This window comes from Coturnix japonica, chromosome 1, assembly GCF_001577835.2.
Source record: "Coturnix japonica isolate 7356 chromosome 1, Coturnix japonica 2.1, whole genome shotgun sequence".
In the NCBI taxonomy this organism is placed as follows: Eukaryota; Metazoa; Chordata; class Aves; order Galliformes; family Phasianidae; genus Coturnix; species Coturnix japonica.
The window spans coordinates 120,183,143-120,208,219 of record NC_029516.1 but is presented as its reverse complement, the minus strand read 5'-3'; the positions used below and the strand labels follow the sequence as shown (position 1 = coordinate 120,208,219).

The 25,077-nt window shown below is 44.5% G+C and overlaps 3 protein-coding genes across 12 annotated transcripts in view; 1 reads left to right on the top strand and 2 right to left on the bottom strand.

Annotated features, from left to right (window-relative positions):
• Positions 1-8,656, top strand: part of TBC1D8 (TBC1 domain family member 8) — a 44,061-nt gene extending 35,405 nt beyond the window's left edge. For both annotated transcript variants that reach the window (XM_015850348.2, XM_015850356.2), the window contains exons 13-20: positions 84-213; positions 527-625; positions 1,194-1,262; positions 2,617-2,857; positions 5,447-5,512; positions 6,107-6,196; positions 6,363-6,463; positions 7,672-8,656. In XM_015850348.2, coding sequence (XP_015705834.1) covers positions 84-213; positions 527-625; positions 1,194-1,262; positions 2,617-2,857; positions 5,447-5,512; positions 6,107-6,196; positions 6,363-6,463; positions 7,672-8,130 — 1,255 coding nt within the window. In that variant the 3' untranslated portion in view covers positions 8,131-8,656. The remainder of the gene's footprint in view (positions 1-83; positions 214-526; positions 626-1,193; positions 1,263-2,616; positions 2,858-5,446; positions 5,513-6,106; positions 6,197-6,362; positions 6,464-7,671) is intronic.
• Positions 8,657-9,127: 471 nt separating this feature from the next.
• RPL31 (ribosomal protein L31) lies at positions 9,128-14,061 on the bottom strand. The gene is made up of 5 exons (XM_015850369.1): positions 13,932-14,061; positions 13,474-13,590; positions 12,694-12,819; positions 10,396-10,508; positions 9,128-9,208 (listed from the first exon to the last, which is right to left on the bottom strand). The coding sequence occupies exons 2-5, from the start codon at positions 13,578-13,580 to the stop codon at positions 9,177-9,179; spliced, it is 378 nt and encodes a 125-aa protein (XP_015705855.1). The 5' UTR covers positions 13,581-13,590; positions 13,932-14,061; the 3' UTR covers positions 9,128-9,176.
• Positions 14,062-16,155: 2,094 nt separating this feature from the next.
• The window catches only part of NPAS2 (neuronal PAS domain protein 2), a 90,989-nt gene continuing 82,067 nt past the window's right edge, over positions 16,156-25,077 (bottom strand). For 8 of the 9 annotated variants that reach the window (XM_015850417.2, XM_015850382.2, XM_015850400.2 and 5 more), the window contains 5 exons: positions 21,284-21,478; positions 20,752-20,918; positions 20,295-20,387; positions 18,616-18,802; positions 16,156-17,640 (listed from right to left, as the gene is read on the bottom strand). In XM_015850417.2, coding sequence (XP_015705903.1) covers positions 17,464-17,640; positions 18,616-18,802; positions 20,295-20,387; positions 20,752-20,918; positions 21,284-21,478 — 819 coding nt within the window. In that variant the 3' untranslated portion in view covers positions 16,156-17,463. Of the gene's footprint in view, positions 17,641-17,785; positions 18,803-20,294; positions 20,388-20,751; positions 20,919-21,283; positions 21,479-25,077 lie in introns of all 9 variants that reach the window. The other variant, XR_001552316.1, reaches the window with a different exon arrangement.

Genomic DNA, 25,077 nt, shown 5'->3' with positions numbered 1-25,077 from the left:
ATATGAGCCGTAAGACTTATTATTTATATTGAAAAAAAGCATAATGTGGAATAATCTGTGTTGCTTGTACTTATTCCCTCTAGGTTTTTAGAGCACGTTAAAAATGAGGAGAGCCCTCTGCCACCTATTGGTAATCACCACGCATTTTTCAGTGATGATCAGGAAGCCACTCCAGTGACTGAAATAGCTAATCTCATTCATGATTCTTATGAGGTAAAATCCAGCTTGGTGTCTGCTGGTCAGATAAGTTATAATGTTGTAAAAGAAAAAGGTTAAAATTCAACACGGATGTTAATACACATTTTTAAAGGTCCTTGAAGAAGTGCTGAAATGCAGAATGCTCAGTGCAGAATAAATACATAAACTGAGAGGTCAGTTAGAGACTGAATATGCTTTAAATTGTGAGTTCTTGAGAGAGTCACGATACTTTAAAAGCTGTATTTCCCATCTTCTGGTGATACAGTTTGCTGGAATTATCAGTGTAGAAAAATGTATAAAGCAATAAGCTGCTGTTCCTCCATTCTAGAAATTTGGAGACCACTCTGTGGAACAGATAGAGCATATGCGCTACAAACACAGAATCCGGGTTCTGCAAAGCCATGAAGACACAACCAAGCAAAACGTGGTGAGTAGAATGTTGTTTAGGCGGAGTTTTAACACCTACCCTCAGCCCTGTCGTTCTGTGGCAACCAGTTTTCAGTCTTTTTAAGGTGCAAGATTATGAAAAAAGGGCGAATCATTATTGATTCGGGAATAAAGCTCTTTTCTGGGATGCTTGATGCCTTTGTTTTGCAGCCATGCATGTTATTTTTTTAGGGTGGCTATAATATAAAGAACAGCTGCAGGACAGGCCAGCCTCATGCTTTGTGTGTGGCGGTGGCCCTGGGCAGATGCCTGGGGAAGAGCAAGAACAGGGTGAGCGTGATGCGATGCTTCCCTGGCCTCCCGTGACCTGCAGCTTAGGGACTTCCTGCCTTTGTTTCTAGTAGTCCTTGGGGGATTTCTCTTTTCACAGCTTGTCCAACCAGTGAACCTAGAGAAGGGGGGTTGGAATCGCAAAGATGTTTCAGTGCTCCAGTTTTCACCTGTACCACATAAGAACAGTCACTGGGAGGGTTCCTGTGCTTGCCTGTTCATGTCAGTGATGGCAGGAGCAAGCATTATGACTAACACGCATTCTCTTTCTTCTTAAGCTCCGAGTTGTCATCCCAGATGTTTCAATTCTTCCTGAAGATTTAGAGGAATTGTATGACCTATTCAAGGTTGGTATACATAAAGAGTAGGGGATTAAGCTATTTGAGGCTTCTGGCTGTAACCTCCAGCCATCATTTAGCACAGCCATCTCAGATTTCATGTCTGGAACATCTTGCAGAGTTGTTCTGTGTTACCTGGATGAGTTCTTAGCTGGAACTTATCATCTTGTCCTTTATGTGGTTGTCCAGTAGAGAGCAATACTAATGTACTGATAATTCAATGGAGAATTATTGAGATTACTTTTTCTAACTTGCTGCTTGGTAATAGTCTGTGAGAAATTAGGTCCCAGTAATTTTCACTCACAGACAGGACTTATTATGTAGTTCTGCTCACTGCAGATCCGTAATACTTTCAAGTCGTGCTGTCTTACTGCTCTTTAAAGGCACTCTCAATCATCAAGGGAGTGAGGAGGAAACCCAGAAACTTACATATTCCCTATTAGCTCCCAATTCTCCTTTTTTAGTATTTTTCTTCTCATTTTCGAACAACTAAAAGCAGTTTCTAGTTCAGTTCCTTAATGTCAGGATGATAATTGAAAGAGCTGTTACAAAAGATATTTTGAGATGGAAACATCTAAGATTACACTGATACCCATGATTTAGAGCTCCACGCATGTAATGGACATTTAATGTATGTTTCTTTTGATCTGTTGTTCATCCATAAATATTAGGCACTGAGAACATTCCTGTGGTATGTACTCAGTGTTAAGTATCTTTGTGGCTAAGAGCAGCTATATTCCTGTTCCATTAGTTGTGGTAAGATAATGCTGCTGGGGCTCACTCTGTAGTGCCTCCCTCCTGCTCCTTGCTGCTGTTTTTTATCCTTGACTCTTATTTGCACTCATCTTTTCTCACTTGGTTTCTTTGTGATTCCTTTTTTTCATTACCTCCTTTGCTCCCTCAGGACAGCTCGTTGTGCTGGGGACTCTTTGTTGTGCATCAACATGTCCCTAAGGGAAGAATAATGGGAACAGCATCCAAACTGAGAGGTCTGGGAGAGAATTAATGAGCAGGTCGAGCATGTTTGACACCTTGAATTTTCTCCCTGTACCTTTGGATAGATGTCCTGAGCCAGATGCAGCCAATAGAGTGTCAGTAGCTCTTCCTCCCAAGAGTCTGTCCAGTTTCTTTTCAAATTTATTAATTACCCATTGGCAATAATTAGAGCACTTGGATGCTCTAATTAAAGATTCATACTTAGCTTTTTCTTACATGAATAGTCTCAGTATTATTATAACGCTACGCACAAAGAGAATTCTGAGCATTTCCAGCACACTTTGATGTGAATGCCTTTTTCCGCCAGTCATGCTCTCTTTGATATCACAGACTGCAATTCCGTTCTCCTGCATTTGATTTCTCCTAGAGGGAACATCTGATAAGGTGCTACTGGGACACGGTGGGGCCTGCTGCTGAGCGACACGACCCCAGCAGGCCGTACGCCGAGCAGTACCGGATTGATGCCCAGCAGTTTACTAACCTCTACAAGCTTGTTTCACCCTGGACGTGTGGGGAGCACACAGACATCCTCGCTGAGAGGACATTCCGGCTCCTAGATGAGAATATGGACCACCTCATTGAGTTCAAGGGCCTTGCCAGCTGCCTAGGTATTGGCTTCTCGCATGGGGTGGAAAGTTGACAGAGGCGTGGTGGCTTGGGGTGAGACAGATGTCACATAATTGGCAGACAGTGATGAGACAAGGGGGAATTGTTTTAAACTAAGAGAGGGGAGATCTAGGTTAGGTATTAGGAGGAAGTTCTTTACTCAGAGGGCTGCGGGGTGCTGGCACAGCTGTGCAGAGAAGCTGTGGTACCCTGGGGCCCTGGGCAGCCTGAGCTGGTGGGGGGCAGCCCTGCCCATGGCAGGGGTGTAGGGGCTGAATGGGATTTGACATCTCTTCCAACACTAACCATTCTATGAAGATGTAAGCAGGTATTTTTCTTCTACGCGTAATTCACATAACATGACCTTCACTAATATTCACTGTTCCATTCACAGTAAGTAGGTTAGATTTAAAAGACGCCTAAGGACATCATTCAGTATCATATTAAAATATGTGTTAGTAATTTTGTTGAAAGTATTTTATGAATTAAAATCATACATGGGTCTGTGTGGAAGGTAAGAGCTGGGAGAAGGAAGATCTGCCCACTGTAAGTGAAGATGAGGTTCTAGACCATCGAAAGAATCTGAAGCTGCACAAGTCCAAGGGATCCATCCGCAGGTTCTGAGGGAACTGGTGGATGAACTTGCCAAGCTGCTGTGCATCCGTATTTGAAAGGTCATGGCAGTCTGGTGAAGTTCCCACTGATTGGAAAAGGGGAAATATAAACCCCATTCTCAAAAAGAGGAAGAAAAGAAGATCCAGGGAACCACAGGCCAGTCAGTCTCACCTCTGTGCCTGGCAAGATCATGGAGCAGATCCTTCTGAAGGCCCTGCTAAGGCACATGGAAAATAAAGATGAGGTGATTGGTGGTAACCAACATGGCTTCACCAAGGGCAAGTCATGCCTGATGAACTTGTTTTTTATGATGGAATTACAGTGCCAGTGGATAAAGGAAAAGCATCTGATGTCAACTATATGGACTTGTGCAAAGCGTTTGACACTGTCCCACACAACATCTTGGCTGCTAAATTGGAGAAAAATGGATTTGATGGAGCGCTTGCTGGATAAGGATCTGGCAGGATGGTCACACTCAGAGGGCTGTGGTCAATGTCTCAGTGTCCAAGTGGAGACTGATGATAAGTGGTATTCCTCAGGGATTGGTGGTGGGACCAGTGCTGCTTGTCCTTTTTGTAGGTGACATTGACAGTGGGATTGAGAGCACCCTCAGCGAGTTTGCAGATGACACCAAGCTGAGCAGTGCAGTTGACATGCCAGAGGGAAGGGATGCCATCCAGAGGGACTTGGACAGGCTTGAGAGATGGGCCCGTGCCAACCTCATGAAGTTCAACAAGGCCAAGTGCAAGGTCCTGCACCTGTGCTGGGGCAATGCCAACCACAATACCGGTTGAGCAGAGAGAATGGCTTGAGAGCAGCCCTGAGGAGAAGGATTTGGGGGTGTCAGTTGATGAAAGACTCAACACTAGCCAGCAGTGCTTACTTGCAGCCCAAGAGGCCAACCATATCCTGGAATGCATCAAGAAAAGCGTGGCCAGCAGGTTGATGGAGGTGATTCTGCCCCTTTACTCTGCTCTCATGAATCCCCACCTGGAATACTGTGTCCAGTTTGAGACCCCCAGCACAAGAAGGATGTGGAGCTGTTGGAGCAGGTCCAGAAGAGGGCCGTGAAGATGATCAGAGGGCTGGAGCGTCTCCTGTAAGGGGACAGGCTGAGAGAGCTGGCGTTCTTCAGCCTGGAGAAGAGGAAACCTCCAGGGGAACCTTGTAGCAGCTTTCCAGTACCTGAAGGGGGCCTAGAGGAAGGTCAGGGAGGGACTTTTAAGAAGGGCAGGTAGTGACAGGATGAGGGGAAATGGCTTTAAATTGGAAGAGATTAGATTTATACTGGATATTAGGAGGAAATTATTTTCTGCAAGGGTGGTGAGACACTGGAACAAGTTGCCCTGTGAGGCTGTGGATGCCCCCTGCCTGGAGCATTCAAGGCCAGGCTGGATAGGGCTGTGAGCAACCTGCTCTAGAGGGAGCTGTCCCTCTAGGGGGGTTGGAACCAGGTGATCTTAAAGGCTCCTTCCAACCCAACCCATTCCATGAATCTCATTTCATCTGATCACTGAAAACATTAGCTCTATTACAAGAGAAGTAGATCTCTTGTTGGGGCTTATTTTATACAATAGTGGTAAGGACTAAGGGGAAGAAATTAAAAACATGATGGCCCCTAAGGAAGAGTTTTCTGTCTCTCCCCCATTCTTGTTACTGCTTATATTGAAGCAACAAACAGCATGCCCTGCCGTTCTCCCTGGTATTTTTAAATGATGATGAAGTTCTATAGGGTAGGTACTCCCAATCTGTTTGACAACAAAGAACACAACAGATGCCTGTCACCTGCCACTCCTCATTAATAGGCACAACTTAAAATATTTCAAAGTAATATGCTTGTTTTCATATATTGTTCTTGCAAACAATTCTCTTTTGTGCACCGAGATGGTTCATTTATTTTAAGCTGTGGGAGTAAATGCTCGAGTCCACTTCCTTATTTTTCTTCTCCCTCCCCCCCCCACCCATTCTTCTCACAGATGTCATGTACAATGGAGAAATGAATGAAAAGATAAAGTTCCTGTATAAGCTGCACATCCCACCTGGTAAGAAACTTAAAAGGATATACCTCAGATTCCCTTAAAAAAACAAACAGCAAACCAGCTGATGAAAACCATTGGGAAGAGGCTACTTAATGAACTGTCTTGCTCCCTTCCTGTCTTGCTGGGATCTGTGTCTGTAATTATGCTCACTCCAGTTAAAAGCTTCTTGCATGGGATTTATGGATTCAAAACGTTAAGGCTCACATCTGCCGCATCTCATGATGTTTTGTCGCCAGTTCTATGGTTACTTCCAGACTAAATACAAACTGGGATTGCATTATGATGTACCCAGTTTGCAGCAGAAATGTCCTCATCACGTCTCAATCCAGTTGTGATGAAGTGACAACATTTTGCAGTGGTTTCTCTGCTCAGTTTTTAGTTCAGTGTGCCATTCCTTGCAGACTACCTACTCTTACTGCAGCTCCAGCCTTACTTACATTAATGTAATTTTACATTATGATTTAATGAAGTAACCGCTTGAAAACATATTTGCCCTGCTATTTAGCTTTCTTCAAGTATTTACAAACTATCAAGTTTTACAAACACAAATAACCACTGTGCAGCCTTAGGAGGATTAATGACACCTCTTTTGGACAGCTCTCACAGAAGATGAAAGAGAAAGCCAGTCACCACTGAAGAATCCTTTGCTGTCAACTTCAAGACCATTAGTCATTGGAAAGTCAAACGGTATGGCGGAAGTGGTTCTCTATTTTATGCATGTGTGTATGAGATAACGACTTTCCAAGTGTCACCCCCACTCTGTTGTCTTCACTCTCGAGGTTTTATTCTGAAATGTTGATTTACTGCAATGACTTTAGAACTAATTCTCCTTTTTGTGTCTGTTCCGTAAAAGGAGATGCAGTAGATTACCAAAAGCAGTTGAAACAGATGTTGAAGGATCTAGCCAAAGAAAAGGATACTAAAGCTGAAAAAGAATTGCCAAAAATGAGCCAGGTATGTATGTTAGGGGCTGTGGTCTGTTTTTAAAGTAGAAATCATTCACAAATGAACTATCTAAATACAGTGGCTTAGCTTTTAAGGTAGCTTAAGCCCAAGCTCAGATTCAGTCCTGTAGTTATCTAGGACTACATTATTCTGATGGAGGGAAAAGACGTCATGTTAAAAAACAATTAGCCACCTTTATGAGCATCTTCCTCTCCAAGGACTGGCTGGTAAATACATGTACATTGTTAGGATGTAAAAAAGCACTCTTCATAAACCCAAAGTATTCTTGAGAATGCATATTGCTGTTCTGTCTTTTCTGATGTCTTCCCCACCAGATGGGTAACTTTATTGATCCATCACAAGCTGAGATTTGGCCTGCCTTAGCCTAATGCTGACCCTGAACAGCAGGGCACAGCCAAAGGCTCTTGTCATCTTGTCATCTCTTCCCTAACGCCAGTATTGCGTATGTTCTTGGTACAAGAGAACCTACTGAGGAAAGGGGGCCCTGTATTATTAAAATGTGTATGCACATCCAAAGAGAAATGAGAATTTACCTAGAATCCCTTCGGTGATGGTATAGCTAAAAGTTTTTAATTGTTGGCCTGTCCCCAGCTTTTCATAAGCTTAGCAGGACTCGCAGCATCTCTCTGAGGGCAGCATTTGATTCAAGTTCCTGAGATCCTTTTCAACTTGAATTAACCTTTGATTGTGTAAAACTTCAGGTCTCACAGGTGGCATAGCTCATAGCCCTTAGGCTCCGTGAGGTGTGAGTGAGGGAGGGTAGGCGTTTCCTTTTTTTTTTGTTTAAAATAGAAAAAAACATTACTGGTGAGAGCTGGGGAAGCAGCAAATGGGAAGGTATTTGCAGGTCTACGAGTGGCTGCTGTGGTTATAATCATTCTAACAACCCATGATCTTTCTGCCAGTAACAGACCGTATCTCCACTTGTCCTTTGGTCATGCACGAGGTCCTGTTCTAAGCAAGGAAGCAGAATACTTTTCTGCTCTGTTCCCCTTTTGATTTCCAGTAAGTGTTTCTTAGCTTGACTAGAGGTTGAAATCCCTTTGCTTGCAGTTTTCTAAAGCAAGCAGAAGTTAAAAATGTGCAAGTCTACAGGCACTATTCTGCATTCCATTGCAATACTCTGCCCTCCTGACTCCTAGTTACCCACAGCATGGCCGTTCAGCACCTTACTTCTGATTTTTCATCCTTTACAGAGAGAATTCATTCAGTTCTGCAAAACCTTGTACAGCATGTTTCACGAAGATCCGGAGGAGAATGACTTATATCAAGCCATTGCCACTGTGACCACCCTATTGCTTCAGATTGGAGAAGTAGGACAGAGGAGCATCAGCCTGGGGAGCGGATCGGATGAATTCAGTGAGGACCTGCAGGCCCAGGCCTCTGCTTCTGACCACGATGCTGTTTTTAGTGACACTGTGAAGACCCTTCAGAGAGACTCTCAGTCTTCACCTGTGACTGAAGGGGACTGGACAGTCTCTTTTGAACATATTTTAGCATCCCTCTTAACCGAACAGTCATTAGTTAATTTCTTTGAGAAACCCCTCGAGCTAAAACCAAAACTTGAGAACGCAAAGCTGAATCAGTACAGTCTCAAAACCAACGGGATGAGCTGCCAGTCACGGAGCGAACATACAAAACTGAACACGCAGTAGCAATGCAGCTATCCAAAGGAACGTGCACTGAAAGAACACCAAAGCACGTACTGTATGAGGCTTTCAGTCAGCTGGGGACTTCTGATCAACACTTCACTTCGTTACGTTTGCGGCTTTCGGTTTAAGAGTTTTAAAGCTAAAAGTTGTGTGAGTCATTTTGTGCCATCCACTCCCATGTTAAAAGGAAACATCTGTCTGCAGTGCCAAGATGCTGAAGTCCTCTTCCATAGCGGGAGAGCAGAGGCTGGCTCCTGTTGTCCCTTTTTTGTTTTGTTTTGTTTTTTTTTTTAAAGGAAAACAAACAAACAGGAAAAACTATTCAGCTACTGTCTGCAGTTTGTTTAGGTTGCCTTTTTTGCACTAATAACTGAAAACCGTTTCAATGCTGGTAATTGAAACTATTTTAATATATTTGACTGTATTCCGATTTGTATGTCTTGCTGAACCATTAAGTGGACACGGACTGTGCTTCTGATGTTGGTCTCTGGAAGTATGCACTTTTCAATAAACCCTTTTTGTACCAGACCTGCATTGACTATTTCTGGATTGATGGGAGCTAAGTGCAATTAGTTTCTACTTCACATTCCCTGAGGTTGTGTGGTCCAATTTAATGGCCTGGCCAGAGCTCTGTGTCTCAGTGCAGTACGCAGACTTGACTGGGACAAACCTTTCAACCAGAAGCCCAGCAGAGAAAGAACAGCTACAGACCATATCCAGGAGAGATGACATACACAACAAAGTACTGTTACAATACCTGATTCACAGCTCTTCATTCCCACAGGAACAAAACCCTAGGACTGTGCTAACCAAACACTATCTTCAATATTACATCCATCTGTAGCAGAAGTCTACAGATTTCTGTTTGTTTTGGCTTGTATTGTTTACATAGTAATAAAAAAATACCACCATTATGCAAAGCCCCAAGAAAACAAGTTGTCACCTGTTCGATTCAATGCTTCATGGGCGAGATCTTGAAGAGACCAGAGAATAAAAGAAATTTAAAAGTAAACTTTCTTCTTAATAGTTTTATTGTTATTAAAATCGGTTTAATTTTCATCCACATTGACTGTCTGCAGACCTGCAAAACAAGAAGTTGTACCATCATCTGTTTACTTCTACTATAACTCCCCTTCACATACATAAATCCACCTATGATATGAAAGCTAGTTTGGTGATCTACTTCTGGAAGAATTCACCAGGGAAGTACTAAGGGAAGCTTCACGTTAAATCCATTCTGCAGATAAGGTATTTTTCAGCTGACAAACATGAAGGCTCTACCTGCTTGTGCCTTCAACATCAGAAGAGGAAAGGGACCCAGGGGTGTTGTTTGATGATCAGCTGAACATGAGCAGTGTGCCCAGGTGGCCAAGAAGGCCAATACCATCCTGGCCTGCATTAGAAATAGTGTGGCCAGCAGGAACAGGGATGTAATCATCCCCCTGTACTCAGCACTGGTGAGGCCACACCTCGAGTACTGTGTTCAGTTTTGGGCCCCTCACTACAAGAAAGGCACTGAGGCCCTGGAATGTGTGCAGAGAAGAGCAACAGAACTGTAGAGGGGCCTAGAAAACAAGTATTATGAAGAGTAGCTGAGGGAACTGAAACTGCTTAGTCTGGAGGTGAGGAGTGCTGAGGGGAGACCTTATTGTTCTCTGCAACTCCCTGAAAGGAGGTTGTGATGAGGAGGGGCTCGGCCTCTTCTCCCAGGCAATAAACAGGACCTGAAACGGCTGCAAGTTGTACCAGAGGAGGTTTAGACTGGGCATAAGGAAAAACGTTTTCTCTCAGAGAGCGGTCAGGCACTGGAATGGCTGCACAGGGAGGTGGTGGAGTCACTATCCCTGGCAGTGTTCAAGAGGTGTCTGGATAAGGAGCTATGAGATATGGTTTAGTGGTTTGCTGTAGCTACAGTAATGGGAGGATGGTTGGACTAGATGACCTCATAGGTCCTTTCCAACCTTGTGATTCTATGATCATTAGACGTATTTTGTATAGGAAATCACAAATCTTAAATGACTCTAGTATCTACAGTGTTTCTTTGGCTTTCAAATATATTTGTATATTATTTCACACAATTCCATACTTACAATTTTAACGCTGACCAAGCAAGCTACCCTGCTCTCTACAGTTAAATCAGCAGTCTGGCCCCTTTCTGCACCTTTTTCATCCTAACTTTGCATTGCAGGAGGGGAGCTGTCCTATTCCACTAGTTGTTCAACACAATGCACGACTTCCTTCAGGAAGAGAGACACCGTTCAACCTTACCTTTGAATGTTGTGACTGGTACATAGGTAACCAGCGTGTACAGCTTGTTTGGGGAATCTTCATCCTCATTGCGTTTTCTGGACAAACGCACACGGATACGGTAAGGAACATTCCTAAAACAAGACATCATTAACCGTTAATAAAACGTGTACTATAGTCAACAGGAAAGAAAAGAGCCCTTTGTTCCATGGCTACTAACCTCTCTGATTTCTGAAGCTTTGCCTATTTGTTCAAAGACATGGGCCTGTACCTCAGAATTTATGCTGCTTGCCTCAGAGGAGCTTCTATGTTTAAGGGCACCATTAAGAGTCAGCTGAGCCTTGGGTATTGATGATGCACTGGCATCACAAGTGCACCACTGCTCTACTACTTATTGATCCAGCAAACAGACTATGAAGGTCGTTATCATCAGCAAGCAGCTGTTAATAACCATTATTTCTTACCTGAAAAGAACTGCCCGACCATTTCTGGGCTAGCAAGAAATTAAAGCATTTTAATTGAAGGCACTGTCCAAATGCCTCCTAAACAGACAGGCAAGGGATATCACCGACCTCTCTGGGAAGCCTGTTCCAGTGTTTGAGCTCCCTAACAATAAAGAAACTGTTCCTAATGCTCAGTCTGAACCTCTCCTGGTGCAGCTCTGAGCCATTTCCCTTCTGCCACTGGCTCCCAGGAGCAGAGCAACTCCCTCTGCTTCTCAGGGTATCGCAGGGAGCAGTGAGGTCGACTCTGGTCCTCCTCCAGATTGTGCAGCCCAGTGTCCTCAGCTTCACAGATGTGCCTTCAGCCCTATTAACAGCTCTGGTGCCCTCCTCTGGGCTCTTTCTAGGACCTTAACATCCTTTTTATGTTGTGCAACACAGAACTGCACACCATATTTAAGACAAGGCCATAACAATGCTAAATATAGTGGAAGAATCACCATTTTCAACCAAGTGGCCGTGCTGTGCTTAATACAACCCAGTACACAGTTTGCCCTTTAGCTGCCAGGGCACACTGGTGGCTCACACAGCCTGCTGCCACCTGCACCACCCGCTCCCTTCCTAATGAACGGCTCCAGCCCCTCATCTCCCTGTCTGTATCCAACATTCTTACCTGAACAGAAAACAGCGAGGGGAAAGAACTCACAAAAACCCCACAACTACTTTGAAAGCCCAAGGGCCTTGTTAAGAGTCAGAGTATCGCTCAACCTGTACGCCACGAGTCAGTGCAACCTTGGTACGCATTAGAGCTAAACAAAGATCTTACCTATCCGACATACAGTTGATCAACATTTCTTCCTCAGAGCCCACGGAATGACAGCTGAACTGCTCTGTTGGTTCTGTGATACTCAGTCACAGCCTAGCTTCCTCCCTTCATACTGCACTAAGTCTGATGCTGAGGCTGAAAGCATTTATTACTTTGCCTGGCACACTAACCATCGCAAGAGCTGACACTGTGATTTTAGTCTCTCCTCATCCCTTCAGAAGACACTGATCCTGAACTAGCAACAAGTTAAGCAATTAAGCTCACAGTGGAAAGACAGACATGACGATTCCCTGCTCTTTTATGCTGAATGCACTTAGTAGCACTTTTACAAATGAACACAAAGAAGTCCTGGATTGTAACATCATGACTGAGTTCTGAGGTTATGCTCTCACCTGACTGAACAACTACTACTTCTTTACACATGAACCACAACAGCTTAATACTAAGGGCAGAAAAACAGCCCATCCAATAACAGTCCCATCTTCCCACTCTGCTTTGGAAGGAAGGGCTGCCACAGCACACAAGGACCCTGAATACAACACGAGCCAGACTTACTTACACTTACCGTACAAATCCCTTCCAGATAACTTTATTAAGGTGTAAAAGATCCCACTCTCTACACCCAGTAACAGCCTTTGGGCTACTTTAACAGGTGCCAAATGCTGAACCAGCTGCCGCTCTGGCAGCAATTTAACACCAGGTTTTATTTTCTGGCCCCAACAACTTTATTATTTGTATTCTCAAACATAAGAATAACAGCCCTATTTAGAACACACCACATCATTTTCTCATGCAGCATTTTGTCTGTTCACCATGCTTCAGACCTAATTCTCTTCAGGCACATTACAGACCCCAGGTACCTGGCTGGGAATGCAATGGGTTTCAATGGGTTTCCAAAATCTTCCTGCCACGATAGGTACTGGGGTAGTACAGTACTACAGTAATACTGCAAGAAGGTTACACAATTGTCCAGCCCTTTAAGTCCTGCATATATAAAAACATTATTAAGAAGTTCCTCCCCACCCAACCCAGAGAGCAGCAGAAACGTACCTTATTCCTTTTGCCCAGACTGCTTTGTTCAGCCTGGTGTCGATGCGAACATCAGGAGTACCCATTTCTTTCATTGCAAATTTACGGATTTCCTTGAGCGCACGCGGTGCTCGCTTCTTGAAGCCACTGGGACAAACACAAGAACCATTTATTGAACTGTCAGCACTGGACACTTGTTGCAGCAAACCACCAGCATTCTCTAAACACGCAACACAAATAACTTCAACCATCACTGTCAAGTTTGCAGACTCGTTTCTTTCTTGCTCGAAGTTCATTTCTGCTTGTGTGACTGCAGCCATACGCATATTGCAAGGGAATTCTGCAGTAAGTCTCCTCAAACACTTTGCTGCTGCACAGCTGTATGAGCTTCATGATGTTGTCAAACACACACAGATCTCAACAAACATTGCTCAACTCAAATCATACCCCAACTTACACCTCACTCAGCTCAGCAACGAGCACAGATCCAATTATACGACTACAGCACTACTTCTAAAACTTATCACAGTGGGATACATTTTATACTGCAGCTAGGAAACAACAGTGCTTCGGGCACAGAGCTAAACTGCTCTCCTTTCAAATTAAACCCAAGAATACTCCCCAAAAAGATGAACAAGTGTCTTTCATAAAGTCATCTCCAAGTCCAGCTCTGGTCCTCTGGGATACAACTGTAGGAGAACAGACTACTCGCAATCCGTGCCAGTAAGCACTGCTGTCCTCTGTAGTTCCAAATAGCACCTGCACACGCAATACCTGACCGACCAAAAACCCACCACTTACACTCCATGGATCCGCTTGTGGATGTTGATGGTGTACTCCCTGGTCACCACCTCGTTGATGGCAGATCGCCCCTTCTTCTTCTCGCTGCCTTTCTTTGCGGGAGCCATCTGAGCACCACTGAAAAGCATCCATACACACGTCAAACATAGACCCCTATCACTGCTCCCACAGCCCAGGAGGGGCCTATGTTCTCTCATAAAGAACAGAGACCGCAGCCCCTGTACAGCGGCCCCGCGGCCTCAGTGACTCCATTCCCCAGCCATCCCCGCTGCGGCCGGAGGGGGCCGAAGGGACATGGCCCCATCCCTACGGAGCGGACGTCCTTAGAGAGGAACTCCCCGCCGCCCCGTACTCTGAGCCGCCCCCCGCGCCGGGACAGATGGAGGAGAGCTCCCTCCGCCATCCCTGTGGGGAGGATGGCGGCGGATTAAGGACGGATGGGCCTGCGCCATACTCACCCCGCTCGGGCACAGGCCGGAAAGGAAGGCGGAAGGGAGACAGCGAGAAAGGAACTGTTCCGGGTTGCGCCTGCGCAAATGGAAGCGCGGGTGAAGGAGAGGGGAACGGGCTGGGGTTGCGTTGCGCATGGGCAGTGGGTTCTGTCTGATGGCGGCTGTTTCCCTGCGGGTGGTTGAGGTTTAAGCCCCTTATATAGGGACTTGGGTTGAGGATTATCCCACTGGTCGGCAGTTTCACATTCAGTCTGCACCTCTCATCCCTGAGACAGAAAGGGGCAGCAGCTGGCACAGGGCAACGTGATGGCTTCCCAATCTGCCTAGGGAAAAAGCCTGAGCTGAGCGATTATCACAGAATCACAGAATGACCCGGGTTGGAAGGGACCTCAAGGATCATGTAGTTCCAACCCTGCCTGGCAGGGCCACCAAACATACACATTTACTAGATCAGGTTGCCCAGGGCCCCGTCCAACCTGGTCTTGAACACCTCCAAGGACGGGGCATCCACAACCTCCCTGGGCGATTCCATTGGGACAAAGCAGAGCCCAGCTATACTACACCAGAACAACAACCCACTCTGTAAAATAGGACTGGCAATCCATGCAACAGGGAGCAAGGGCAGTAACCCAGAGCTGGAATGTGTGTCCAGAGGAGAAGTGAGACAGAGCATGAAAAATGAGATACTGACGTAGATCTGCTCTCACAAGTGTGTCCTTCCAAACAACAATGTAAGCCAGCTTATGGGAAGGCAACCCCACCCTACTGACAGCCTGTTAGCTGCTGAGGTACTGCTGATTTGAGGCTGAGTATCTGGAGAGATGTGGGAGACTAAAACAATTCCTCAAAGAGATTTTCTTTTCCTGTGGCTTCTGTCAGAGTAATTGAGATCCAAGAGTCATAGAACCACAGAATATCCCAAGCTGGAAGGAACCTACAGGAATCACAGAGCCCAGCTCCACACAGGCCACCTGGCATTCAAACCCTAGCCTCCGAATAGACAGATTTCCCTTCCCATTTCTGAGAATAAGTGGATGACATTTATGAAGTGAGCCCCTACTTAGTTAATGTGCCTTCACTAGGGTATGTTTACAGTTAATGGAAAGAAGTTTCCTCAGACATCAGGTGAAAGAACCGTAGGGTTTGGTGCTTTAATCTTCATCTGGAGGGGTCACTCTTGCTTCACCGAATGTAAGAACTTAAACGTGAGCGCAGTGACTCAGATATCTGGGAGAGGTGACTGAAGCTAGTGGTAGAAACGTTTTCTTAGAGACCAGATGTAGGCTTAAAACACTTCCTAGAGACACATACTTACACATACATACTTGATTCTCTCATCTGCCTTCAGTACAAACTAAAATACCCGTGTACCAATCCTTGTTTCCAGCCAGTCCTGCTGTGGAAGCAGTGGGGTCATTTTGCCAGCAGGTTTTCTCCAGGAGATTTTTAGCTTTTTGTTTGTTTTATTTCTGTTTGTACAGAAGGCTTTTCAGAACCCAGGGCAAGTGAACTTTTGAAAGTTTCCTTTCACCTTTTGCAATTATCTCTGTTGTTTCTGTAAGGCATAGAGGTCAGAGATGAAGGCCCTGTGAAATCCCTGGTGCAGAAGTGTGGGAAGGAGAGAATGATTTGTGCTCTCTTGAAGGTTAGGCTGTGTCAGGCAGATACAGGCTGTCCTGAGGGGCTCTGGGAACCATCCCTTCAAACCTGCTGTGGCAGATGAAGACATTCCTACACCTAGTTGTCCACCTTGTTCTCTGTTGGAGCTTGCTGCTCCTGCAGCAGAATTGCAGGGGGAAAGCAAGTCTGTGTTTTGGCTGCTCCCTCTTGTCAATTTGAATTTAACACGGAAGAGTCTGCACACGGATGCCCAAGTACTAAGTACTGAAGCTGCTGCATAGTGAACACGGGTCACAGCCTGGCTATATGCTGCATCAGACTGCTGTAAGCTGCTTGCTGTGCCCTGCGTTTTGTCCCAGTCTAAATCTGTTTGGTCAGAAGTACAGAGCAATGGCCTTCAGAGTTATAAAAGAATGTAAAATTAGCTGTCTTGGCTAGCAGCTATTTTAACTCCCTAAGTTATCATTCTCATTGTCTATGCCATACCCCAGATCCCATAGGATATTTGTTTTTGCTAACTGGATGCCAAATACCCTGTAAGGCTATAACTAATACTAAAAAATCTAAAGTGAGTCACGTAGTTGAACAGCCATAGGAAAATGTGTGCAAGTCCTGCAATAAAGCCTTTTGGCTATTTTATTTTATTCTACAAATAAAGACATTGTCCATCATTAAATGGAAAAAATAATAGCTGGAGATGTATATAGCATGAAACAGTCGTACCCTTCACAAAAAAAAACCATTTCTAATTCATTAGTTTATTACAAAATATCCACTCACAAAAAAGCACAAGCACAATCTTTATACTTGTGAAATGAGTTGATATTTCATATACAAAATAATTTCCACATAATTCCATATAATTTTATTTTATATAGAAATAGGTCATTATTACAACAGCTGTACAATACACTACTTTTTATTTAATAATTACATAAAATCTTTCTTAGAAACATATCAACAGAAAACATACAAAAAAAGCGAAAAGTGCATTTCTTCTTTCCCCCCCCCCCAAAGGAAAATTCAACCCTAAATGTTATAATGAAGGAGATATGTAATAGTCTGCAGCATCCCGAGTCAGTGGGCCAAAACACAGTGCATATTTCTCAGAGACTTGCAGTGAGTGAGTTATTCATCTTGAAGAAGGATCCATCTTGTGTTACGGGAGAGATGCGTGATTGTGCTTAGAATTTGAGTTCACCTTTTGAAATCACAATTGATACAGAAAACAGTCCAGTGTTTTTTTGTTGTTGTTGTTGATTTGTTCTCAGTCCCGAAGAACAGTTAGGGTAAGCTGCATAATACTTTTCAGATTCTAAATCAAGGGTTATGAGCTGTAGACCATCTTCACCAACGACCAGGCTTTCTTTTCCATTGGATGTGCTAATTTGGCCGCAAGGATAAGGAAACAAACTTCTCTTTACAGAAAGTGCCTAGGTTTTGTCCTCTGTGCAGTTGTGCAAAATAATAACAATAATCATAATAAAAATAATCTCTTGTTCTCTCCTCAATAGACCTTTGACGCAGTGCTTTTCATACACAAAAAGAAGAACTGAAAGATTGAAGGCCAAGTACCTCATGTGTCTGTCAACAGTCTTTTGGAATTGCCGGACAGCTTTCCAAGTGACACACCAAGCTGGAATTCCTCCTCCTGTGCACCCAGTGATGATGGAGTTTGCACAGGATGGTGTTCCTCTTTGTTTCACTCTGCCAGGACGTGCTGTGCTCACAAGACAGCACAGACTGAATCCGGGGTGCCGTCAGTGTGCTCTGTGCAGCAGTCTGTCCCCTGTGGCATCACAGAGCTGTGAAACAAAGGCTCGTGCAACAGCCGAAACAGTAAGTACAAAGTCATTCTCTCCTGCCCCATGTGCCCATTGGTTAAAGCTAATCGTGCATTGATTGTGCTGGTGGGACTCTATCGCAGTGGCTGTGATAAATCTGATGATTCTGATAAGCTATTGCTTCTTCTTGGTAGTTGTTGCTGCTGCTGCTGCTGTGTCTGATGATACCCCATATTTCCTTGCTGTGGTGAGTAAGATGGCAGGAGCAAAGAATCAGTTTGCTCATTGTGCAAAGAACTTGGTGTTTGTACCTACAGATAAAATAAAATTCACCTTGTTGTTTGATTCTTTCACACGTTAGAGCTCGTCGTCCTCAATGAACAGCATGCCTAAAAACATTACTCTTTTGCTGGCTTTTATTTCTGGGGCTGTGTGCTTGGCAAGGAGCTTGCTTACCTATGCTAGGAGGAATGGACTTGAATTGCAGCAGAGAAGATTACAATTAGGCATTGAGAAAGGCTTTCCAGTAGGCATGCCCTGCCTAGGACTTGCCATTTTTCTGTTTAATTATTTGAGGACGATGATACTCTTTCAGTGATTCCAGTGGAGTTGTGATCAGGTTTTATACACTCAGTTCAGCTCCTTTTCAGACACCTAGAGAGACACATCTTCCCTCCCCCCCCCTCCCCCCCTTCCCCTTAGCTTTAGTATGTGCTGAATTAGGTAAAACAAAACAAAACAAAAAACCATGGTATTTTTCATCTTCAAATCACCTGGTGCTTCCAGGTGATCTGCTCCAATTCATCTTCTTTGCCTCGTGGAGTCGAAGAAATACTTTAGTTTATGGAAGAGATCTGGATATCTGATCCAGATCTTATTTTATGTTGGTGCTGTTAATTAAAAATCATCTTTTGACTTGTAAACTAAGCAAATCTTGTACTTAATAAAGAGTACAAAATAAATCCTAAGGCAGCAATTTTCTCCGTCTAGAAATACACTTGAAATACATCCAGGATAATCTGATTATGTTTCCAATATGCAGGATTAGTAATTTCCTTTGAAACGGTCTGACTGTTCTGACTGCTCCCTCGCTATACTGGAAGGGTACACGACACTGTATCAGTGTCTTGCACATTTCAGTATCTCTGAAATGGCCATCTCAGCCGTGATCAGGCTCCCGCTGAAACTTACAGCTTGGCAAGGCTTGCAGGCCCTGTTTGCACAGCCCATTCACCTCATTACTCTGTGCATGTGTTTTACACACTGTCTTCTTTGTCCTTCCCTACCTGCAGGTAGCGTTGTTGCTGATGCTGTTGGTGCTGGAGTTGCATAGGTGGCAGAGAGGATGACTGGGAAGGAGGAGTTGTGGCAAACCCTTGGTTTAACACTGCTTGTCCCATCAGAACGATTGGAGAGCCGCTGCTGGAAGTCTGCACTTCCAAGCTTGGAAACATTTGTTGGTTTTGAGAATATCTGTGTGAGAAAGAAGGAAAACAAGCAAGAATAAACCAGTAGAAACAAAGGCCTTTTCCTAGGATATGAGGTGGACATCAACAGTCTTCATAAATAATGCTTAGCAAAAGATTCCAGTGCATCAGATCTGTGCACGTGAGAACCAGCGTCACTGGCAGCACTGCTCTGCTTAATGCTGTGCATGAGCTGGACTTGCAAAGCAGAACACACTGCACCTCAAAATCCAGACCACAGTTTAGATTCATTAGGGATTTTAGTTTATGCGTGTCTTCAGCCACAGGTTCACATCTCAGGCTCATTAAAGCAAATGGCCTTTGATTTTTTATTAATAAGATGAGTTCTGAACTGCGGCAGCTGAGAAGTAAATACATTCCCTGTTCTGCTGCCTGTGCTCTGGTATGGTTGCCTGTGGTGGTGGGAATCTCCTGCAAAAAGATGGGTAGGTTTCATTACTTTCTAAGGTGCTTGCAGACATACTGTCAAGTATGGTCAGTAGCTCGTAGCTCCCATAGCTGTGGACCACATTAGAAGAACACAAGAAGCCTCTAGAAATCCTCTAGAATGAGAGACAGACCAAAACCAAAACACTCGGCTCCTCTTGCTGGGCTGCTTTTGCATAGCAAATGCCAAATATGTGCTGTTTTGCAGAAGGCTCTGGGTAAAACCACAATGGAGCTACTGCCAACCCAGCCTAATTCTGTTTATCCTGTAATGGGTGGTGAGATCATACTGTGCTGTGTGTTTTCTAACAGCTGTTCAAAATTAGGGGTTAGTCAGAAATGCTAACGTTTGGGCACTTAGGAAAGGATGTGAGCTCTGAAAAAGGGTCCTGTGAATCAGGCAGAGCACTTGAATGGGGAGAGGTATGTTTGAAGATCAGCCCTATTTATTGAGAGGCTTAAAAGCAGGTCTCAGCTGCAGGTCTGTGTGTTGAAGGTTTTAATTCAAGGTAATCTTAAGCAGCAACAATTATGTTTGAAAAAGAATTACTGAATACCTGCACTCCTGAGGTAACGTATGGAATCGCTTTAATGATGTATAAAGAACTGATCGTTTTGACAGCTCACAATTAAGGATGGTGACCACAAAAACAAAGAAGCGAACAGCTAAAGGGGAAAAAGACGTGTTTAATGACTGACATTGGTGTTACTCCAGTACTTCCCTGTGCACAGGGGGAGAGCTTTCTTGGTGCTGGTTATTTCAGCTGGGTCAGGACCGACTTTCTTTGGGTCAGAAGTTTCAGCACTGAAGTAAGTGCTGCGTGAGGAAGAAAAGCTCCCCAGCCTGGGCTTCTTAAGATACCACTGACACATTCTGCTTCTCTCTGTAATTGTTAGTGATGTGACCAGGCAGGTGAGGTTGACCCTGACGCTGGAAAACCAGGCTGAGCACAATAACATGCTCCTGATTATATCTATTTTGTCATCTTACTAAAGAAGGCTGTTTCCCCTCAAAAACAACTTTGGTATTTTATCTTTAACAAGCCACATACTTAGCCTGGGATCCAGCCATGCTGAGGTCTGAAGGGTGTCTTGCATTACAGGACGTGGGCATCATAGGCTGAATAGGCTGGCTGAGCAACAGTCTTGCACATGGAAAAAAAGAAAAAGTGATACTGCTGTAAGATAAAGACCATAAAATGCCTTGTTTTGAAAACCAGGACACTTGTAGATATGACACAAGATTGAGCATAGGAGATGTAACCTCAGCTCTGCTGAGCGGAGGTTTGGGGCCGTGCGTTTCAACTGGGGTCACATGTGTGCCCTTCTGAGGTGCTGGGTTTCAGGAGGGGGAAACTTCTATCATTCCTGCTGGTTTCAGTGGGAATGGGTTGTATCGCCTCAATATACTTAGTTGGAACTGGAACCTCACCCCCTCCCTCACTCCCACAGGGCAGCCTGAGGCGTTGGACATCTCAAGGCCATGCAGCAGTCTGTGTTGCACCCTACCTGAGCTGCTGGTCATGGCTGCAGCCAGCAGCGGATGCACTGGGACCAGAGCTGGGGCCAGGACCTCGGCGGGACAGAGGGGTGGAGGGGCCAAACAGTGTGGCCGTGCTGCGAGTTGGGCGGCTGCTGCCTGTCGTCAGCTCAGTGTTCCTCTCTGCCTTCGGGCCCTGCAAGAGAGCAAGGAGGCGGCTGAGGGTCTGCAGTAAGACAGAACTGCTGTGCCAGGATCTCACAAGTCTTGGTTACAAACACTTGATGCTGTGCTTCCATTTCCCCATGCATCTCACATCAATATCCAAGCACTCCAACAGTATGCCATCATGGCAACCAGCGAGTAACTCTCCTGACTGAGATCTTAAAAAGGGGCTTAAGGTGAAGTAAATGCTGTAGGGACACACTTATAATCTGCATGTAGACAGAATAGGGAAGGAAAGGCATCACTGCAGGACTGATGTGATTTTACTTGCTTGTCTTGTAACAGCTCAGTGTCTCTTTTCCATATGCGTGCTTCTGTAGTCAAATAAATGATTACCTGGCTCGATATCACACTTGCTTCCCTCAGTACTTGCTGGCTCGGTGTTTGTGGAGATGCAATTTGCCCTGGGAGCTGAGGACTGGGAACAAGCTGCTGCTGAGAAATGACCCCTGATCTCTGCTGCAGTGGCTGTGGCTCTGGTTGCTGAATATTGCTGAAGCTCAGGGACACTGCTGGCTGCTGTAGGAACATCTGGGAAAGAACAAGGGAGATGTCTTAGTGACGTAGACCAATCGTTACACGTAATGAAGGTAACGGATTTAAATCTAGAGATATTTCCTAAAGTAATCACAGCTCTGAATTCACCGTGCATTTACTGTTAGTTGGAAATAACATATTTCCTGTGTTAATGATTCTGCTGTCTCTGGTTTCTTTCTTTCTCCTTCTAAAAGTGCATCATAACTTGTGAAATGTGTCCTGAAGGTAAAAGCCTTCACTCCACGGGGCAGGCAGGGCCTTTCTGAGGGCAGTTTACTGTGCATTTATCATATTCTGGGGCACCCTGACCAGAAAGCAAAGAGTAACTGCATGTGTTTTTAATCCTTTCATTTTTCCTTTCAACAAATCAGCCTGTCTTTCAGGCAAGGCTGCTATTGAATTTGTCTTAGAAAATTCAACACCTTCTGTACAGTTGGGTCGCTGAATGTATTTAATGAGGCCACAGCGAGGCCAGAGTTGTCCGTGTTGAATGGCTGTGTCCTTATCATTGAGAAGATGTGTAAACAGGCAGTCGCTGTCATTTATCTGATTTCCCATCAGGAAGCTGTCACCTGGTGTTCTTCCTAATCATGCCACGCATTCAGCTTGTGCAGGAGAACTAGAAGCCACTCTGCAAATGATTTACTCTCCATTCTTGCACTGCAAGATGAATCTTTCTTTTTCAAAAGCTGCAGGACTTTGGAATCTTTTTGCTTTTCTAGAGGCTATTTCTTTTACTAGAGCTATACAAAAGAAAAAGGCATCTTTTAGAACTGCTCATAATTAACGCTACCAAGATATCTGCACAGTATTTCAAATCTATCCTCTTGCCATCGAGGACTGTACAAAGCGGTGCTTCCCAGGTAGTTGAAGGCATTTTTGGCTCAGATTCTGGTTCCACGCCACTACTACAAGTGTGGAACTCCATTAATATAAGTGGAGCTACCGAGAGTTTAAATGAAATCAGAATCACAATTGTTCTCTTCATTATTCATCCATCAGTCTCACTCACAGCAGTATGTCTGAGGTACACCCAGTAATTAGTACACCTTTATGCAGCTCATTGCTATATTAGCAGTTCCCTAAACTATCATGTCCCCTGTCATTTCTTTTGGAAAGAAAACCAAAAACCCACACCTTTCTCCAAAGAACCGACACAATGCATTGATTTTCTTTGCATAAGTGGGGACTGATCTACCATATTTGTGCTTATTTATCTGGCTTTAAAAACATAGTTTTAATTCAAATATAATGAATCTCTGCCTGCCAAGATTTTACTCAGAAACAAGGTAGAGACAAATCTTACGTTAATCAGTTACTTTAATGAAAGAAGTGGGTGATTAATGAAAATGTTAATGGACCTCAAGCAATGATGCGGTGTGTTTCAGGTCCTGTAGACTAACTAAACTCAAAGATGCTTGACAGAAATAAATGGGTCAAGTCACAGAGTTGTGTCTGCTTGCAGCAGGTCTGAATTAGCTCCGAGTGTTTTCCTTTAAAAACCCTGCTCGCTGAGTTTGGAGCCGTTACATACCAGCAAGACAGATGGTCTTGCAACTTCTGCCAAGTAAATAGGTCTTATTATGAATAAATCAAAGGCAGAAATTATGAAAATTTGCTTTCTTGTTTATTTTTGTTATATAGAAGCTCAGCTTTGGACACGTTTGGTAAATGAACTTGATTAACTCCAGCAATGAAACCACTCTCCACTGATATAAAATGTTTGATGTAAAATTCAGAGGAGGCAGAGTAAGTGGCCTGATTCCAATCACGTCATGTGGACTGTGAGCCCACTCTTCCCAACAATGCTGGCACAAGGTATGATCTTAAGGAGCAACATCTTAAGTGTCCTTCCTGGATATGGTGCACAGTGTTGGTGAAATATTAAGTCCATCCAATGCGAACTCAGTATCCATCAATGCAAATGTTGGACAGGGTGGAACTTGCAGCAGATGACTTACTCTGCGGTGAGCTGTCTGTGTGCCTGCCTTACTTGGAGGCAAAGGCTAAGTAGCTTATCGTTGACAGGAAGCAGAGTAACCTACTTTGCAACTACCAGAGTGTGCCACTGGGTAGGAACGCGCACAGTTGGCAGCCACACTATGAATTTACAACCAAGTTTATTGCTGTAAGCCAATTTATTTTGTTCCCGTGTCCATGCCCAGAGAGGCCTATGAGTGTTTTGTATCAAGGGATGATCTCCGTTGCGTTAAAATGGACAAAGCTGCATTATTACTGACTGAACACAAACACCCTGCAAAAACAAGCTGAGGGCAGGAAGCAATGGTGTCATTTAACCTTTATCCCTACAGAACTGGAAGGCTCAAGACACCTCATAAAATAAAACTTAACTTGAGAGAGTACTGAAGTAGGGAGCTGCTACCTGCAAGTTAAGCCTGAAAGCAAAAACGTACTCCATTTGTGCAGAACAGTTTTTTCCTAATGTATCTCTTGTGATAGTCCTGCCTGAATTCCTCTGAAACTCTGCAGCTTTAAATAGCAACACAAACCCCATAATAAAGAAATCTTTTCCAGTCGGAACAAATCCAAACAGATAAATCAGCGGCCCCATAACTGCGCTGCCAATAATGACATGTCTTGTGGCTGATTTAGTGAACTGCAAGATCAGAGAAGCATCTTACAAATATTTTTTAATTGGCCAGCTTGTTAACATACGCAGCAAAGCTGCAAGGGAGGGAAGGGGCCCTCTGACAGCCCTTGAGATAGTCGTTCTCTGCAGCTAATGGGTGAATTGCACTGGCAAGATGTGAGGGAGACAGCTCTTTGACTCTTTGCTGCTTGGATAATCAGGTGATGACAGCTCTTCGTTACAGGAATCAGGACTCCCTCAGTAAAATACCTGCAGAGGAGAGAGGTGCAGCACTGGGGATCTGAGATTCACTCACTTTGAAGAGAGATTGGCTTGCAAATTATGGGTGGATATGTATGCTCTCATTTTCACTTCTTGCAAGCTGCTCACTCTCAGCTCTTCTTTCTGCTTTCCTTTCCATCCACAATTCATTAGCCAGACTGTTCAAATCTGGCACAGAAAACGACATCCTTCAGACTTCTGAGGTTACTCCTGCTGCTGCTGCCCTTAATGCTTTTGTTGGTCAGGAAAGCAGTACCAGGGACTTAATGGGGTTTTGAGCACTTTGTTCGGGGCCTATGGCCCTCCTGCTAGCTTCATCTTTCATTGTGCAAGGCTCTTGGAAATAGTTACAAATGCAGACGACTGAGCTTGACATCTGTCCGGTTGGGAAAGTGCTTCTTGGTGAAGTGCTGCACTACATCTTTGAAGACCTCTGAAGGAAATGGAAATTGGGCTTTAATTCCCCATGGTGCTACCTGTACGCTTTGGGACCATATGCTAATAAAGGAGCTAGTGAGTGAAAACCAGGGAACGCTTCCCCCTTTGTGTCCAGCCCACGGCACTCCCCCATGCTCACAAGCAGCACAGCCCCGTTCTCTCTGTGGAATATTAAGATGACCAGAAATGTGCTCCACAGTAAGGCTCTTCTGTTTGCTGCTACGCTTTGCAGCCTTGTTAAGAGACACGGGTTGATGTCTGCAGCCATGCAGCTCCCTCAGTG

Excerpts from the sequence above, each read along its gene's own strand:
- RPL31 (XM_015850369.1), bottom strand. The coding sequence starts at position 13,580 with ATGGCTCCCGCAAAGAAAGGCAGCGAGAAGAAGAAGGGGCGATCTGCC. Across the intron at positions 10,509-12,693 it reads GTCTGGGCAAAAGGAATAAG|GAATGTTCCTTACCGTATCC; the intron begins GTACGTTTCTGC and ends GTCTTGTTTTAG. Across the intron at positions 9,209-10,395 it reads ACCAGTCACAACATTCAAAG|GTCTGCAGACAGTCAATGTG; the intron begins GTAAGGTTGAAC and ends CTTGTTTTGCAG.